We start from the raw sequence: 20230 nt of genomic DNA, 5'->3' as shown, positions 1-20230 counted from the left end.
TGGCTGCTTATGTGACGGTCCTGGTCAATCTTTTCGATAATTTCATCGAGTTTTTCAACGGTAGGTCGACTAGAGCGAGGTGCATCTTTCACAACGAAATTTCTAGAGTGGAAGCGAGCGAACCATTGTTGTGCTACATGAAATGATACAGCATCGTCTCCGTAAACTTCACAAATTTCATTGGTGGCCTGCATGGCATTCTTCCCTTTTTTGTAAACAAATTTCAAAATATAGCGAATTTCTTCTATATTTTCACTCATCCTTGAACAGCTGTAACTTTTTTTCAACCTCCCCGAATTTAATTTCTTTCCACTAATTGTTCTTATGCTTTTTCATATGGAAGTGAAGGATTCTTCAAAACAGCTTTCTTCACCAAAACAGAACTTGGACGAGAGAAAGAAAAAAAAGTTAAAATTTCGCGAATTTCGAATAGAAAAAAATCCTTCATCTAAGTCTTTAAGACTTGTATCTCAAAAACCTGTGCAAAATTTCATGAAGATCCGTTGAGTAGTTCTCGAGAAATCTTGCCAACCGACTTCAAAAACACAGTTTCGAGAAAAACGCGCTTAAAGATGGCGCACTTAGCGTAGCTAGCCTCCAGCGCATAAGTTCTCAAGGCTGTATCTCCGAAACTATTACTCGGATCAGCTTAACAATTTAGAACAATATTCTAGAGATGTTGTAGAATTTAAAAATACAATAAAAAAATTCGGTTTTTTGAAACCCGTAAACCCATGTAATCCCTTAAGTTTTTTAACAATATTAATAGTTCCCATCATGCTGTAGGCTAATTATGTTTTATGTATTTGATTAAATAAGATTGAAAAGCTTTTGGTTAGCTTCAATCTGTATAATTGAAAGTCCGTTAAGATTTTGGATATTATTTGTAAATAAATATGTATATACAAATATGTATGTGGAAAGAAACCGTAAGATTTCCGTTAAAAATCAGGTATCACGAACGACCGAGTGTTTTTACTATGCAGTCAAAAAACCTATTGCAGTGATCTTTAAAACGATTTCAAAATAATCGTTCTCCAATTGACTTTTTTCGTGCACTTTTGAAATTTTATGGTAATAATCATGTGCTCGTTCTTGCTTTTCAAGCAAGTGTCGCAGTGCCGACCGAGTTGTTTTCTCCAAAAATAAAAAGCCTATAATAGTGATCTTTGAAGCGTTCCAGGCAGTAGCAAAAGTGTTTAGATCGCTTTGTAATAGAAGAATAGTGATATTTTCAGATTCGTGTATTCTGGTCATTGCTTTGCAACACTGTAATTGTTAACACTATTATTCGATAGGTTTTATTCAAAAATTCTTATGCGCTCTTAGAGTTCGGAAACGGTGTAATTAAGCAACATGTTTTATATTGACAATAGCATGTCTATACGACCTTCCAAAGAATATTGATAGCCGCTTAAACATTCACATTGATATTTTGCATATGTGTGTATATGTACTTAGTACAAGTAATCCAAAATTTATGTTCCACTTGAATCAATAAAATATGATAAAAGGTCCAAATGTCAAGTGGCTGCAAATGAGCTTATATATGCATATTTGCCTTGAAGCTCAAAAGCTTATTAGTTATAGCACTCATAGCTGTAGAAATGCAACTATATACTTGTATATACCATATGTATATGTACTTTTATATAGAGATATGTATACGATGTGTTAATTTAAATTACTAATTAGAAATTACCCCAAATATTTAGATGCAACTTCATATATCAAAATCTCACAGATGAATCCATACATATAATACATAGGTACATATCTATGTGTGAGCGAAAATGTTGAAATTTGCATTTTTGGCATTTGCCTAACCATACTTTTAATCCACACATGAAATGAAATGATTATAAATGTGCTATGTGGCACTCACAAAGTGGCTTTAGCTCGTTTCGCTTTAGGATTTTTGGGTGCAAGAATGAATATATTAAATGCGATGGTATTTTGAGTATTATTAAATCGCTGTAATTAAATGGCAGTGATTTTAAGACCAGCTATTAATTTGTCTTATTGTTTTTATATGGCTCTCTTAAAGACTCTTTGTTCCATTAAGATATTTTGTTATATTGTTTTAAGTTTTCCAAAGTAAATATATATATGTAGTTACAGGAATATTTTTATATATTTTCTTGTGAGTTTAGGAACTGTTTCCACTTTTCTACCCAATCACATTCTTTTCATAACAAGCTTAAAGACACACCTATTGATTGTCTAAAAACGTCGATTTTGGGAATTAAAAAAATACTGCATCGAGTGTTTCGAAATTTGCAGGGTGTATTTATACATACATGTTTCAAGAATACAATATGGAAAAAAAATTAAATATTTTTTCAGTTATAAAAGATTTTCGACGGCGCTAAAAAAGTTCTTCCACTGCTTATTTGATTCCGACCTTTTTCGTGGATGAAATCTTAAAATCAAAAACTCTCGTTAAACCAGAAGATATTCTCCATACAATAACCTACAATCGAAATACTCAAAAATTAACCACACCACTGCGTTTCAGAAAAGTTCAATATACGATTCTTGTTGAGATCAAAACCTCGATCGATAGTATTATATGCAGAACAGGCATAACAAATGTCATAACTATCCGATTATTTGTCGTCGAGTTATCACAGCGGCAAATACGAAAAATGATATTGTGCTGAATGAACTGAACGGCAAGCCTTTCAAAGGCTGTAACTAAAAAATATTTGAGATATCAATTTTAAAATTTAGTATGTTATTTCGAAAGGTATAAACTATCAAAATAAGAAAAAAAAACAGAAACGATTTTTTTTTAGAAAACTTGACACTAGGTCTGCGCCTCAACTGTAGGAGTCGATTTTTAAAAAACTTTTTTCTACTAAGGAAATTATACTGCTCCTCAGGACTGTATCTTGCATCGTTTAAATACAAAGTCTATAAAGCGGGTCTGCTCCTCACTTGGTTTTTTATTTACAATTAAACCAAATTAAATCTCATATCATTCATTATTTCATTAAAATTTCAATAATCCATTTAAAAGATATCAAAATATCTATTTCAAAGACCTGTGTCATATTGAACTTAACACTTCGGTTTCTAACCGCGTAAATGGATCCCATTTATTGCTTGATTTATAAACGGGCGCTTTGTTTAAGCAGTCTAAAAGTTTCATAAAATCATGTGGGAGGGTAGCAAGCCCACTGTGCTTCTAAGTTAAAATCAATTGAGCTATATTCTGCATAAAGTATGCTATTTTTTACCCCAACTATCTATGCCGTCTAACCCGTCTCAACAGGCTGAAGGTTGGTTTTACGCTAAAGCAATGTTCCAGAGTCTAATCATTCTACGCACATGCTTTACAGTCCATCCTAATTTACCAACATTTTGAAATTGTGATCTTAAATATAGTTGGCCAGTAATATCATTTAGTGCCTCCTTATCTATAAGTAGGTAGAAACTTTTGTCTGTACATTGTCAAATGTGAAAGTTTTCCATACAAGAACTTGATTCCGATCGTTCAGTTTATATGGCAGCTATATGTTATAGTGGTCCGATATCGGCAGTTCCGACAAATGAGCAGCTTCTTGAAGAGAAAATGACGTTTGCAAAATTTCAAAACGATATCTTGAAAACTGAGGGACTAGTTCGTATATATACAGACGGACAGACAGACGGACATGGGTAAATCGACTCAGCTCAATATACTGATCATTCAAATACATATATACTTTATAGGGTCTCCGACGCTTCCTTCTGGGTGTTAAAGTTTTTCAAAACAAAAGAACAGGAAGAAAGTACAAATTTAAAAAGCTAGAAACGAACTAGGACGTATTGAATTAAACTTTATAATTCAACAACAAGCGGCGCTTTGTTGCTTTCATAAAAAATTATAGCTCAAGCATGGGTAAGGTGCTTAATAATAAAGCTGCAAATGATTTATGGTAACAAACTAGGATACTCCTGAAGAGAACTTGGAAAAAGAAGCTTTTGCGAAATGCAATCCAACAGTTTATAGTCAACAACTTGAAATTATGGCTATAAAACGTTATCTACTTGCACATACATTCCATTTTAGTTTATCTTTATAGAAATACCAACTGTTATACGCCTTCTATAACATTATCCTTGCCATAAAACTGGGAGCTTTTCATTTTCAACAATGCTAGAAATCTAACGCTCAGAGCATTTTAGCGCACACACTCTACAATTCTCCCTTACGCCGTGCTCAGCGCCCACACGCTCGTACGCATATCCTGTATGGCTGAGGCAACATGTTGCCAGCAACACGCTACGACACCAGACGTTCTCACACCGGCAAGTTCGTGCATTGGCGCCGCATGACATCACTTCGAGACTCGTAAAGTTGACGCGGAGCACACTGGCGTCGTGCAACATGCTCGACACGATGCTGATGATGCCACCGCACAAACACATACGCGACCACGCATACGCCCATATAGCCGAATGGATGGCGGTGGCATAAAGTGTGTCAACATGTTTAACGAGCTGCATGAACTACATTTCATTTGTTCAAAATAAAGGATACGACAGGATGCGAAGTAACTTCAGTGCAATTTCTGATACAGCCGAGATTTGAACGCGCCGCTCTACTGACAGCGAATGCCACAACGGTAAAACGGATAACGGCAATTGTATCATATACGCACACGATGTGTGTGTGTGTGTGTGTGCTTTATTGGGCTGTCAGTGCGTTGACAGCGTGTTGGTAGCGGTGCATTGACGCTCTTACTTAATTTTCGTTTCGGTTATTCAACTGCACCGCATTTGTTATTGTTGGCGCGCTTTGGTGGAGCATCGTGCTGCCGAATCGCTTTGCTGCTCGTGCGAATCCTTCGCCGCTTGTTGTGTCATATGAAGCAAAAATCTCAATTCGTGCGTGTTGGTCGTTGATGGCCATCAACAACATTCGCATCCTTGGTTTGCTGGCTTTGCCGTTTGCTTGGCAGCAGGAACAATTCAGTCATCATTGTGCAGTGGCGGCGTTTTGACGCGTTCTCCTCATCTTCTGCTGCTTCGCAATAACCAACACTTGTCGTCCAATACAACAAAAGCTCTCGAAGGCTAATACGAGTTAACGAGTGTGCAGTGGCAAAGCCGTAAAAGGATAATCGGTTGAAATTCAAAGATTCGCAGGCAAAAAACAAACAACAAAATTGTGAAGCAGCGAAATTTGAAATACTTGCGCCAGTGTAGGTCGCCTGCTGGTCGTTCGTACTGAAACGAGTGGTCGTGCGTGTGCGTGCCCGCGAGTGTATGCTTTGTTTTGTGGCTGCTGACTACTAACGAACTCGTTTATAACAGGAAATTCATGTTTCAAGGATAGGTTGGCGGCAATTTTGAAAATGTTGTCATCGGTGGCGGCATGCCGCTGTGGGCGTTGTTGCTGCCAGTCTGACCTGCAGCACGCAATTTTTTTGCTGTCGGCGTTGGTGAACCATGTATGGTTGTAGTGTGTGGGCAGCTGGCCACTTGGTGATGAACGGTGTGTTCTTTGCGTTTTGTTTTCCTTGGCTAGCACTGTCTTCTTGGCAATTATATGTTGGCTTGGCAAACGCTTCCGAATGATGTCATGCGTGTGAAAGTGCGTTGCTGCGCAAAATATTTATGCAAAAATTGTTTGATTAAAGCATAGCAAATTACCTATGTGTATGTGAATGACAACAACAGCAGTGTTTATAAATTAATATATGCAAATGTGTGTGAATAATGACAAAAACTATGAATAGTGAGTTGAATATACAAAATAGGTATGCAAAAAAAATTAGTAAAACAAAAATAATCAATTTGAAGTCGAAGAAAAAAGTGCAAACAAAAAATTTGGTTAAAGCGAAATGAAAATCAACAACAAAACAAAATAATGAAATCAAATTATTTTTAATAAAACATAATGTGTAAAATGATATAAAAAATAAAACTAAATTGAAATAAATTATTATAAAAATAAAATAATATAACACAAAAACACAAAAAATTTTAATAAAATAAAAATTGAAAAAAATGAAAATTAACTAAATTAATTGTTCAATTCACAACATAACGTAAAGCATCATAAAATTATAAATTTTTACACTTGTTTTTTTTTATAGTTTTACGATTTTACGATGCTTTACGACAGGTTGTGAATTGCTCAAATATAAAAAAATAAACAAACAAAGTAAAGTAAAATAAAAAAAAATAAAAAATAAAATAAAATGACAAAAAATAATAATAAAATAAAAAAAAAGGTAAAGTAAAGTAAAATATAATAAAAACAAAATAAATAAGAAAATAAAATTAAAATTAAATAAATCAAAATGAAGTTAAAAAATTTAAGTAAAGAAAATTTTTAGTGAACAAAGTGATGCGAAAAATTAACATAATTATAAATTAAAATAAAAAATCACAGAAAAAAAAGTAAAAATAAACGAAATAAAATAAAATAAATTAAATGATAAACTTAATAACATGAAATTAAATTAAAATAACATAAAACTTAAAGATTTGAGTAAATTAAAACAAAAATAAAATAAAATAAATTGAACTAAAATATAATAAAGATAATATAAACTAAAATGAAATGAAAAAAAAAAATAAATAAAATAAGTTAAAATATAATAAACATTAAAATAAACAAGTAAGGAAGGGCTAAGTTCGGGTGTCACCGAACATTTTATACTCTCGCATGATAAAGTGATAATCGAGATTTCAATATCCGTCATTTACATATTTTTCAAATACCGTATTTTTGTAAAGTTTTATTCCGCTATCATCATTGGTTCCTAATGTACTATATATTATACAGAGAAGGCATCAGATGGAATTCAAAATAGCGTTATATTGGAAGAAGGCGTGGTTGTGAACCGATGTCACCTATATTTCGTACATGTCATCAGGTCTAGTAGTTCCTGAGATATGGTAGTAGGTGAGATAAGTGGGCGAGGCCACGCCCATTTTCAATTTTTAAAAAAAGCCTGGGTGCAGCTTCCTTCTGCCACTTCTTCCGTAAAATTTAGTGTTTCTGACGTTTTTTATGAGTCCGTTAACGCACTTTTAGTGATTTTCAACATAACCTTTGTATGGGAGGTGGGCGTGGTTATTATCCGATTTCTTCCATTTTTGAACTGTATATGGAAATGCCTGAAGAAAACGACTCTGTAGAGTTTTTTTGACATAGCTATAGTAGTTTCCGAGATACGTACAAAAAACTTAGTAGGGGGCGGGGCCACGCCCACTTTTCCAAAAAAATTACGTCCAAATATGCCCCTCCCTATATATTTAAAAAAAGCTAAAAATAATAAAATAAGATAAGAAAATAAAATAAAACAAAATAAAATAGAATAAAATAAAATGAAATAAAATAGAAAAAATAAAATAAAATAAAATAAAATAAAATAAAATAAAATAAAATAAAATAAAAAAATAAAATAAAATTAAATTAAAATAAAATAAAATAAAATAAATTGAAATAAAATAAAATAACAATAAAAAAAATAAAATTAAATAAAGTATAATAAAAAAATAAAAATGAAATAAAGTAAAATAATATAACAAGTTCTAGTTCTTTCAAGCCACTTTATTTGACATAAATAGATTTTGTGAAGATATCTTATCAAATAAAAAGTTTTCCTTACAAAAACTTGATTTGAATCGTTTGGTTTTTCACACAAGAACTTAGTTTTGAGCGTTCAGTTTGTATGGCAGCTATATTCTATAGTGGTTCCATCTGAACAATATGTTCGAAGATTGTAGCGTTGCCATAGACAATAACTCATGCCAAATTTCGTGAAGATATCTTGTCAAGTAAAAGAGTTTTTCGCACAAGAACTTAATTTTGAGCGTTCAGTTTGTATGGCAGCTGTGTATATTATATAGCAGTCCGATTTGAAACATTTCTTCATCGGACATTATAACGTTGACTCTGGCAATAGTCGAAAATAGGTCGATTTCGTGAAGTTATCTTGTCAAATAAAAAGGTGTTTCATGCCAGAACTATACTACAGTCCATCTGAACAATATATTCAAAGATAGCTTTGTCCATTCAAATGAAAATATTTTCCATACAAGCAATTGATTCAGATCGTTCAGTTTCTATGGCAGCTATATGCTATAGTGATCCGATATCGGCGGTTCTGACAAATAAGCACTTTCATGGACAGAAAAAAACGTGTGTGAAATTTCACATCGATATCTTAAAAACTGAGGGATTGGTTCATGTACATACATATGTACAGACGGGCAGACATACGAAATAGACTATATATCATATATGTAGATGCCATTCAAACTGATCGGTCAAAATCAAGTTAATAAATGGAGAGTTTTTTATATGTGTCAGTGATTTTTTATTATTATTTTTTGATAATGAAATGCAGCGAATGGGAAAATATTTACTTTAATTAAATTAAATATAAAGGCTTAGCTCATTTAATTCAATTAATTAAAAAAAAATGTAATGAAAATAAAAAAAGTTTAAATTACATGAAAAAAATATTGCAGAAATTATAAAAAAAAACTAAAAATATATTAATATTTTAAAAATTGCGATTTTAGAAAAATTGTATGAGATTAAAAAAGATTAGTTGCAAAAAATAAACTGAAAGAATAAAACAGAAAACATAATGAAATAAAATAATACTAAACAGCGTTAACACTTAATCCATACAAAAGTGAATGAATTTAACATACAAACAGGCTAAATAAACTTCCTTCAAATATTGCAACAACACATCAACGTTAATAGCAACTAATTCTATACAAAACATTACTAACAACTGCACATTCATGCCACCATTCATGGCTATGCAACACATACAAAATGGATTTAATTACCCATAAAGGATTACGTTAACATTAAAAAGGATAATTTAGCAGCACATCAGCGGCCAGCAGACTCTGTGACAACAGCAGACGCCTAAATACAGTTACGCATGATTTTAGTGGATTACGAGCAGTATATTCAATGTGACAGCAACAACAATCAGCTAACAACGCACATAAAATAAGTGGCTTAAATAACATTATAAAGGGCTCTCGTGCATGCGGGCGTGCGTGTGTATGTGTGTGTGACGTGCTAACAAAACAGCAACCACAACAACACGAATTCGCAATGGATTTATTATTTTTATTACATTTACTCATTCTACTCGTCAGTCAAAATGGTAATATACTAACTCTAGATACTATATACAGTTTCGCTTATCTACTTGCACACACACACACACATATACAGAGTTACATTTGCACACATACTAACCCAACTCGGACATTCATGCTAATTATATAATACATTTTCTGGCATTTAGCGTTTTATCTTAATTTGTATATTTTATTTCTGCTCTACTTCTAGTATATTTGCAATGCAAGCATTTGCTTTCGGTTTTTACTTTTTTCCCTTTATCCTTTATCCTTCCGGCCTTGCGGCTGTCAAGGCTTAACGCTTGCATAATGGGGAAATGTCAAGAGTTGTCATGTGATGAAATTATTTCAAGCTCTTCAAATGGTTCGGCTTGTGAATCATGCCAGCGTATAATGGCTGTTAGTGTGGTGGAAAATGAAAAATGTACATGTGTATGAAGTGAAGTGTCATTACCCATTTGTGGTTTAACTGTCCGTAGAAAGAAAGAAAGGAAAAGAATGGAGTTCAAAATCAGAAAAATAATAATTGAATCCTTTACCTGGCGTATTCACTTCGGCGAAGTCGAAGAGGCGTAATTATAATAAATCTAGAATTCGTCTAGAAGCGTATATATTAGGTATATCAAAGATATACTTCAACTATAGTGTTGAGTTGTTTAGTCAAAGAGACCGAAACCCATGCTAGGATGTATAAATATACATATACATACTACATATATTTCAAACTTTTCGAAAATTCGGGCGTTGATATTCAGTATATTTGGTCGGACGAGACCAATTGAATTGTAAATATATTTAAAATAATGTTGACATCACTTAGTAAGCGCTATGGCACTGAATGTCTGGTTGCATATAGCACCAGTGGACATAGCCCAGAAGTGTATATCGCGAAATTGTCCGTCAACTCAGGGAATCTGGGTACTTAAATGACTGCGAGCCGAACACTTAGATTTCATTACAAAAATCGTGGATTACCAGGCCGCCGAACCTAGCCCTTGTGGTCTCTTCTCTGCTATGTACCTTCTAGGGCGCTGTGGAATCCTCGCAAACTTTGATTTCATTCCATATATTGTGGATTACTAGGTCGCCAGGTAGCTTTGGCTGTCTCTTTTCTATTCACATATCTTCGAGAGAGACATGAGAGGGAAGTACTCGCTGAAGATGAGGGTCGGTTTTTTATGGATGGATCAATGCTTGCGGAGAGGGTTGATAAAAGAGTACACTGCCGCGAACTACACTTTTAGTTTTTTTCTGAGGGCTGAGCTTATTCCAAGCTGAGGTGGCTACCAAATACTATGAAGGTAGCAGTAGATCTACTGCTCCTGTGCACAGCTTCAAAGTCGTAATCTATCCGATAGTAGGCAGCGATATTAGCCTTGAGTTCGCAGACAGTGCGCTCTGCATCCGTGAAAGTATGTCTAGACTCTTTATGTCTAGCATCGAGCTATTTTATCATTAGACTGGTTTGCGTGTTCGGCCATAGCGGTATTGCAGGAAACTATGAAGCTGATGAGCTCGCTATGGCAGGTACTTAAGTCAGGATAATTGCGGAATGGGAACGGGTAGGAGCTTCGTTGGCATCTTCTGGTTCACAACTAGACTGTTGGACATCAGACCCTGGTCGACTAGCAGCAGCTCTGCAGTCGCAAGCCGTTCTGACCTAAGGTAAAGCATAAGGAGTCTAGGGAGTTCTTCGCACTCAGTAAAGTTCACCTCTCAATGGTTGTAGGATTTCTAAATGGACACTGTCCGATTGGGATTCTTCCAGTAAGAGTGATTGTTGCCAGATGCTAGCTGCATCAGCTGTTTGGAAGAAGATGAGATAGAATCATTTTGATACTTCCTCCTTGAATGTCCTGCTTTTGCTAGATCAAAGAGAACAATTCAGATTTTACTTTTTTAGACATCCAGCTGAAAAAGTGGGAGTATAAAGCAGGTTTGTGATGGGTTCTGGGCATTTTGCCGATAACTGATTTTCCACTTGAGGAGTTTTTCTTTTTGGAATAACAAAGTTCTATACATAGTAATCTAAGTTAGATCCCCATGCCATGCTAAGAGAAGAAAATTGACCCTTTAAAAAAGTTTGCAATGGTTAGCTACGGGCTATAGGCTTGTTTCGAACATAGTCAAAAGAGCTGCTTAGACCAAAGGGAAAGAAATTTCGTGGAATTGCCAAAATTATATTATGTTTTCGAAACTGTTTAATTTTATAAAAAAATAGTGTGATATTAGTCTATTTGAAATTTTTCTGTTGATATACACCCTCTCAAGAAAGTATCGGGAATTTTTAAATAAAACGAAAATTTCTCAATCATCATCCAAGTTTATTTTATCGCCTTCAAAATAACATCTATTTAAAGCGATGCACATTTGCCAACACTTCTTCCAATCGTCAAAACATTTTTTATAGGCACTTTCCGGGATGGCCTTCAGCTCTCGTGTCGAATTTATTTTGATGTCTTTAATTGAGTTGAAGCGTGTTCCCCGAAGTGGATATTTCAATGTGGAGAATAAGAAAAAGTCACAGGAGGCCACATCAGGTGCTTTCTCAATGATATTTGTTGAGTGTTAGGCCAAAAATTCATTCACAAAGATGGCTTTGTGCGATGCTGCGTTATCATGATGAAGAATCCACGAATTGTTTGCCCACAAACTCGGACGTTTACGACGGATAGCGCCTCGTAGGCGCCTCATAATAATAATACTCTTTGATGACGATGTGACCAGTTGGAAAATATCCATAGTGGACAACACCGCGAATATCGAAGAAAACAATGAGCATTACCTTCCCGATACTTTCTTGTATATTTTACTTGAGGCTTGACTATTGTGTTCTCTGAAACATAGTATATCATAAAAAAATATGGAATTATTGAATTTGATTTCAAAGTGTATATCGAACAGAAATGGAGCCTTGTTGAGAAAGAAATTTGATTGAATTTTGCTTATAGCCAGAATAGGTTCTTCTAGGTCTGATTGTTAATGCGTTGTGAAATAAATGTATAAAGAAAGAATTGAACTTCTGATAAGTATATATAAAACTGAGGATGCGATGAAGTCTTACAATGATATACCGTTGAAAATGTGTGGATATTTCGATGTGTAAATTTTCATACATATGTATATTATGACAAAGTGCCCAAAGCTCCATTATACAAGTATCAGAAGTGAAGCCACCCAAACATATTAATTTGAAGTTCTGATCTACTAATTGAAACATAGCATTGTTACCAAGAATATTTGCTCAATGAGCAATACTGTTTACGAGGCTATAAAGTATCTGAAGAATAACACATTAGTTAATTGTACCCTTCAATAAGCAACTAAGTACGCCTTGAACATTATGAAAACTTTGAACAAATCTAAAAGATTCTGTTTTTCGCGCATTAAAAAGTCACGCCATCAATATTGTACAACATCCGTTATACTATATTCAGAGTGAATTTGTTTTCAATACTCGTAAATGACGCAATGCGCTAAAATGTTGCACTTCTTCCTACCATTAACTGCTGCAGAAACAGACGCCAAATTGCTGCAACAAACTGCAGCCAGCAACTTGCAGAAGCACACGCAAACTTACAAATATACTTGTTTGAAATTGATGTGCCATAAATACAAGTGAAAAGAAATCGTAAAACAATATTATGCCCAAGCGTATTGAGCGTTCGTTATTAAAAAATGAAGTAAAAACAATTTTCGGCATAAAAAGTTGCTAACACAAGAGATGAAAATCGAAGGTAGTAAATTTACAATGTCTATTATGACATGCATATTAAACTAAAAAGAAAGAGCAACTCTCAGAGAAAAGAATTTTTGCGGGTACTAATATGCGAGGGTTGCCTTTCATATTTCGGGATTAGAGAACAAAAACAAGTATTAATTATCGAAAATCGTTTTACTGTTTTTCAAAATATACTCCATTATGGTCTAAACACTTCATGCGTTTGACCAATTGTCGAAGCACTTTTGCCACTCTGATTGAGTTATCTCCAAAACATGCATTCCGAACTTATCAAGCGCCTCTTCAGATATCAAAAAAAGTTTACCCCTTCGTGTATTTTCTACATACGAAACCAGAAAGCTGTCATTATGTGCCAAGTTAGAACTATAAGAAGGATGACTCGTCATATCAATGTTTTGAAAGCTCAAAAATACAGTTGTTTCAGTTGATGTGTGAGAGCTCGCATTGTCGTGGTGAAGAGTGATCTCTCTTCGGTTGTTGGTTATCTTGATTTCTTAAAAGGCAACTAGCAAAAAAATAGTTGTGTCCCACTCAGTATTTACTGTTAAGCGTTGCTCTAATGGTATGGTTGCTACATGTCCAGTTTTTTTTTAAAAACAGGCCATAAGTGCTTCGTGTCCGAATAACTGTTGTTGGATTCGGCTCAACTGGAATAACCCATACAGTCGACTGCTTTTTACTTGCGGCTTTTATGTATAAATCCACGATTCTTGACCTGTCATGATGTCATAGACGTGTTTCGAGTCACCTTTATTGTATTTTGTTAACATTCCTCTCGACCAACCAGTAAGACCCTATATTTGAGCGATTGACAAACTGCCTACACAAGTTGTCTCAATCTGGCAATAGATCACATGACGATCTTGCAATATCAACTTACGCACAGCATCATTAGTTTCCGGAACAACTACTGATTTTGGGCGACCTTCTCAAAATTCATCTGGGCGTGATGTAAGATCTCGATTCAATCCACATACCATCGATAAACACTGGTTTTTGACATAGCTTCATCACCCAAAATTGAATTAACTACATCGATGGACTGTTACTAAATGGATTAAAGTCGAAAATATAGGGTATAGGGGGGAGTATATGTAACAAAAATATATAAACTTTACGATAAATTTGTTCAAGTGAATTGAAATTGGAATACTTAATTTCTTATCGAAGATTGGTCTAAAATTTTTGCTTATATTCGTATAACTCAGCTAGTTCTTTACTGATCCATAGTTTCATATTTCTTCTAATACTTTGGCTAGAGTTTGGTTTATGCGTAGCTTATTGGTTTAACCTAGCCCAAAATAATCTATACTTTAGCTTTATTAGCAATGTATAGAATGCTTCAGCATCAGATAATAGGATGCTTTCTGAAAGAAGTTTAGAGAAAAATGCCCTCAATAAAATTTATGGTACTTCGATTAAGGAATGCTGCCGAGTTTTCAGTCTTTGGCCGGTTAATAATCAGGGCCAGTTTCGACTTCGCAGACCCAACTTTATTGGGGATCGTATGCTCCGTTTCTCAGACAATGTTTCTTATCATAACTGCGTTTTGAAAATCGGAATGATCCCAGTTTTATGCCAGGATGAGAATTAACCCTGCAGCAACATGGCATTATTTATTATTATAATATAAAGAAATATAGGAATAGCAGGAAACGTAGATTAAAAAAACATATAAAATTTTAGCGGTTGACCGAATCTGAACATATTTTTCAAGTTTCACATAAAAACACATCGAACACATATTTAAATTTCCATATATAGTTTTGTTATCATTTTTTAAATTTATTTAATTTTATTTTTACAACTCATTTATTTCTTTTTTTATTTTAATTTCCGCTACTTAAAATTTTAAACAACTTTCTTTTTCTCTCTTTGCAGTTGCTGTTCTCGGCCAATTGGAGGGCAGTTGGCTAACCCTGGCACCCTCGACACCATCTATCACACATTTTGTAAATGATTCCTTCATTATATTCTGTAAAACAGTACAAAAGGATGCGAATGCGAAATGGAAAGACCCTAAAGGGGTGCCCAAGGAAAATACAAAAGGGCGTGTGCATATCGAAAAGAAAACTGGTTGGTGTCATTTCGCATTTATTTTCCATTTAACCACCATTTACTTAGAGAAAACAATAATTTATTTAAAAAAAATATAATTACTCCAAACATATTTTTACCATATTTATTTGTATATATTTTTTCTCCACAATGCGACTCTGCACTCACTTCAAGCCGTGCAATTAAATAAGTACGTACAACTGACCAACAAATTATGTGTCATGTTAACCATAGAAATATACGAGTTTACGCTAATGCGGTGTCCTCCCATCGTTAGCGGTGCTTTTTGCTTCTGTCATTTCCCGGCAAAACTTTGGCGTATGGGTTGATGCTCACTCAGCCTTGTCACTTTCTGTTCTTTGCCACTGACATTTGCGGCATTATGCAAAAGCATCAACGCCTCTTCCACTACAACAAAGTCACACAGCTCCTATGCCAATTACTGTTGCTCAGCTATGCTTCCGTATATACTATTAAATTTGACAGTGGTGTAGCAAATATTTTCGGAGGGTTTCTAATTGGATCTTTGGTGAAATATTTATTAATATTTTTGTAGATAATGAAAGAGAGATCGTGAAACAGTAACGGTGTGGAGAAAATGGGAACTTAAGTCCTCATGTCCTTTCTATGCACAAAATGAAATCATATGTGCCTATATTCGAAGCTTATAAGAAAAATCCCTGTTTGAGAATCTGTCATTATCAATATTCCGATTGCTCCTGCGCTAACACCCTGGACATCGACAATCAACAGCCTTAACTAAATTGACACCTAAGCTGTTCCTAGGCTATTCCGTTCTTGCCTACTTGCTTGTACTTCTGAATTTTCTGTACGATGTACTCTCTTTAAGGAGAAGTAGTTTTGAATATCTGAATCTTTATTATTGTAGTTCTTACTCGGGTTAGTCAGGATCCATTCTTTAATATTAAAAGAAACCTAATTCTTTTCAACTCCAGCTGCCCAATATCTCTTAATTTGGCGCATTGGGAGTTGTGAAATATGGCTGAAGGCTGAACGTCTCATCGTTTTCCGCGCATGCTCTGCATTTTTCTCATTTTCTGAAGCTGGGCCTTTAATGGCAAGTTCTTTGGGATGAACTTTAGAATGTTACTAAGCTCACTTTTGTCTATAAATTCGAGCTTTTTGGTCCCTCCACCATCAACACTATTCCAAAATAACTTTGTTGCTAGTGTTCCAAAACCACTATTCCAAAATAACTTTATTGCTTGTGTTCCAAAACCTGAGGTATTCCTCTGGGGTCCATTGCTTCAAAAAGTCCCTGAAGAAGCTAAATGACCTAGGGAAGCCTAGGGGACTTGTGTCTCCAGATACCGCCGAGCTTACCAGCTCATCTGCCTTATCATTTTCTTCTATTCCTTTAGAACCGGTTACCTAGATCAAGTTACCTCCTGATATCCCTTCTTGCATAACCTAACCCATTGAGACTTAATATTGGCTCTAAGGATAGCCTTAATGGTATATATTACTACAGAAGAAGACCGTTCCTGTTCCTATTTCATGCTTTGATCCGTCGGTGAATATATAGACTTCGTCGATGGAACTATCGATCAAAAATCTCCTAATACATTATTTTCTACTGGAAGGTAAAAACGTTGTGTTTACTTCCTCGTGAGACTCCCTTTCTCGGTCACATTGCTAAATTAGTCCGATTTCTAGTATAATATCATCTCGTGATAACGTTGAATTTGATTCCAATAGTTTACAATAATGAGCCGGCTAGACACAAGCATTGCCTCATACTTCACTTATATATGTCAAGGATAATCTCCTGAGTCTTAGTTGACATAGTTTTCATTGCGCCCTTTGCACCTGTTACAGGGGCTTAATACGACATTCGATTATTTAACCACCATACCACCGCACAATATATGGTTGCCAACCCCACTGTAAGGCAATGGCTGTTCTACAGGAATTCCAGACTTGGAAGCACAATATGTTCTCTCCAGCTTAGTTTTTTTATCTAGGATAATTCCGAGACATTCAACAGAGCTCGAGAGTACAATAGTTCTATCCCTTAAGGAGGGGAGATTGATTTTGGAATTACCAATGATATTTCTTATCGGATTTCTTGGACTGAATTGTCTTGAACTATGCTAACCAAAAGACCATAAGAAAAATATCTACCGGATCCAGCTTAGTTTTTTATCTATGGCAACTTCGAGATATTTGACAGAGCTGGAAGTAGAATAGTTTTACCCCTTTAAGAAGGGAGATTGGTTTTGGGAATTACCAAGGATATTGCGTCCAGAGAAGCCGACAACCCTGTACTCAATTTGAGATCTACTGGAGCATATACATATTAGAAACATAAGTCTTGTAGAATGTTGTGTCAATAGCTAGTGTGTTTAAAGAGAATTGTCACCTGCCGAACAATTTGCTATGTGCTCCTTAATAGCTACGACACTGCCTTGTGCTACTGACATGCTGACATTACGAGTGAAGAGCAGAACAGTGAGATCGCACGTCCAGCCAAGCGAAAGACGTCCAACGAACCACAACACAGCTGTAATGCGAAAAATGCAAATTCTCCAAGAGAAAATAAACCAAAAAGACTTATCCTTTCATAAATCCCGCTTACATGTGTCCATAGGCACACAGCATTTATGCACATGTATACATACATATACCTACGTATATACCGTTGCATGTGTGTGTGTAATTAACTTTTATGTGCGCGTGTCTGTGCGTCTTCATGCTTAATGCTTGTTGCTGTTGGGAACTTTTCGGCTTACAGGAATGTAAAGTAAAAAATTTTCGCTTTCAATTCATTTATTCATACATTACATATATCCCTTGCCTCACCACCACCACAAGTCGGGTAGTTTATGCGACACTACTGATTTGTATGTAATATTTCTTGTTCTACATCTTCTTCTCGTCTTCTTCTACCGTTTTTCTTCTTCTCGTCATCTTTGTTTCGTTCTTGTTTAATGGCATGCATGCAGGATTTTTGGCGTTGGTCTTCGAGCACATTGCGCTGACGGACAAGGGCAACTGGACGTGTGAGGCAACGCTGACTAACAACAACAATAACAACGAAGCCACATCAGCAGCATCAACGCCGGATGCTGGCAGCACCGCAACACTGGCCAGCGGTGAGGCGAGGAAGTCCTTTGAGCTGCTCGTAAATCGTACGTTCACTTCCGTGCAGGTTTATCTTGTGTAATTTATACAAGCTCACACATATTTACATGCATACACATAAACATTTTACTTCTATACACACATACATGTTGGTGCGTCCCTAAAATGCTCACACTTATTTTTATCAATTTCCAAGTGTCACAAACGCCTGCTTTACTTTGTTTATCATTAGACAATAATCTATTCAACAATTTCGCCACCATCACTACACAGACTCACAAACATATGTATATATAAATCTATATTATATCCTTAACAAACGCTTAGAAGGCGTATACAAATATACATACATATGTATATAAAGGTATCTTTGCCCTATAAATTGCCTCTTTTTATCCTCCTTTTGTTTGATTTTCTATTTTTCTAAACATTTGCTTACACATCGCTTCGTAATTCCTTGGCTCGGTCGACTAACTTCGTTACCATTTTGTATATCCTTAATGTTGGTTACTCATACGCCCCCACTTACCGGCTCGTAAACGCTTTGTTGTGGTATTGTGGATATCCGCCTGACTCATTGTGGCTAATGTGAATGGATTCCAACAACAAAAATAACAACAACAAAATAAAATAAAAAAATACAAAAATAAAATTATATAAAATTCGACTACTCATCTGCGTGCCACCTCATCGTGCCACGCAAACAACAACAATACCGCACAACAACAACATTCCATAACAACAACAAACAATAAACGGCGCCCAACAATGCAACTGAAAAACCAGAGAAAATCTCCTTTGACAAAACGGAGCTGGTGCAGTCGGCGGGTGAGGGTCGTGACGCCACGGTCAAGTGTTTTGTTAAAGGTGATCCCCGTCCGGACGTGTCCTGGCTATACAATGGCGAATATATAAACAGTAAGTAGGCATGCAATGACACGTGTTGAAATAAAATTAAATTAGCTATTGCCATTAAAAGCAAATGGTGAATAAAATGCCCTTACAATCCAATATGGTATGTGTGTAGGTGTCACGTGTTATCACGTGTATATGTTTAAAGCAATTTAACGGTGTAATAAAATTAGTTCGGAAAAAGTTTTATGTTTACTTTAGATTAGCTGTTTGCTCGTGTGAATAATTATTTGTGAAAAATTTTAAGAATAAACTGCTTGTGAAAAGTAAGAAAAGAGATATAAAAAGCATGATTTCATATGAAGTATAAGAGTGGAAGGTTTTTAGTATTTCCAACGTGGTGGACATTATAGAGTTTTATGTGGTCTCCGAACTTCTGCTGCTACTGGCGATTCCGTCGCACGCTATAACTTTATCTACATTTTCTGTCGGAAGACTCCTGCCAATCTCCACTGACTTATCGTCCCTTACAGGTTTAGTCACGTTTCTAAAGAGACTTTGATACTGCACTTTGAAGAAGACTACACCGTCGTTGTATGTAATGAACCCCCAGCAAGCAGATTGTTCGATTCCTTTCTTTTCCCTCGTCTATTTTCTAGTATTTCATTATTAATGTCTTTTCATATTTTTGATTAACCGAAACCGTCACAATTCATTTAAAATTCTATTATATACGAATGTTCAGAAATTCAAAGTTTTCGTTCAAGTTTTATCAAATTCAAACAGTGTCTTTTGCCATGACCCAGAGCTCGTGGAAGTCCTTATCTAAATTTAATAATATAGTTTTCTTTAATCCAATAATGGGTTTTGGTGGTGTTATTTTGAGTACATTACATAAGAAGAAGAACTTTATGAAATAAATAATAAAATGTTTAGGATTAAGAATACATATTCCTAAGCAACAATTGTTTTTTCTAAATTTTTTTACTTATATTATATATGTAATGTTCTGAAAAGCATTCAGTAGAAAGATTCGAAAGCTGAAAAAATTAATTAAATGTTAATAAGAGTTAATAAGTATACTGTGAATAAAATTTTTTAAATATTCTGAAAATTTGTAAACTAATTTTTCTTTTTGAAATTTGGTTATGATTAAAAATGATATATGTATATGTATATTTATTGTGAGGTGTTTTAAGTAAATTTGAATAAAAAGTATTTTTTTGTAAATATATTAAAACTTATTAAGTATTTTCAAGTGTTAATACAATATATTCATATTAGGGTGTGTCAAAAAAATATTTTTCACCAACTTCAACCGTTAATATTTTTTAAATAGTTAATAAGTACACTGAA

General features: G+C 34.8%; 1 protein-coding gene across 3 annotated transcripts in view; it reads left to right on the top strand.

The window, feature by feature from the left end:
• Positions 1-4574: 4574 nt before the first annotated feature.
• LOC120768336 (neural cell adhesion molecule 1-A) overlaps positions 4575-20230 on the top strand; it is a 29695-nt gene continuing 14039 nt past the window's right edge. The window contains exons 1-5 of one of the 3 annotated variants that reach the window (XM_040094987.1): positions 4575-5485; positions 8533-9140; positions 14741-14935; positions 17884-18069; positions 18809-18940. In XM_040094987.1, coding sequence (XP_039950921.1) covers positions 9089-9140; positions 14741-14935; positions 17884-18069; positions 18809-18940 — 565 coding nt within the window. In that variant the 5' untranslated portion in view covers positions 4575-5485; positions 8533-9088. Of the gene's footprint in view, positions 5751-8532; positions 9141-14740; positions 14936-17883; positions 18070-18808; positions 18941-20230 lie in introns of all 3 variants that reach the window. The other 2 variants (XM_040094985.1, XM_040094984.1) reach the window with 2 other exon arrangements.

The sequence above is a fragment of the Bactrocera tryoni genome, chromosome 2, assembly GCF_016617805.1.
Source record: "Bactrocera tryoni isolate S06 chromosome 2, CSIRO_BtryS06_freeze2, whole genome shotgun sequence".
NCBI classification, from domain to species: Eukaryota; Metazoa; Arthropoda; class Insecta; order Diptera; family Tephritidae; genus Bactrocera; species Bactrocera tryoni.
Note: the sequence above shows the minus strand (reverse complement) of the source record. Positions and strands in the feature narration are given on the sequence as shown.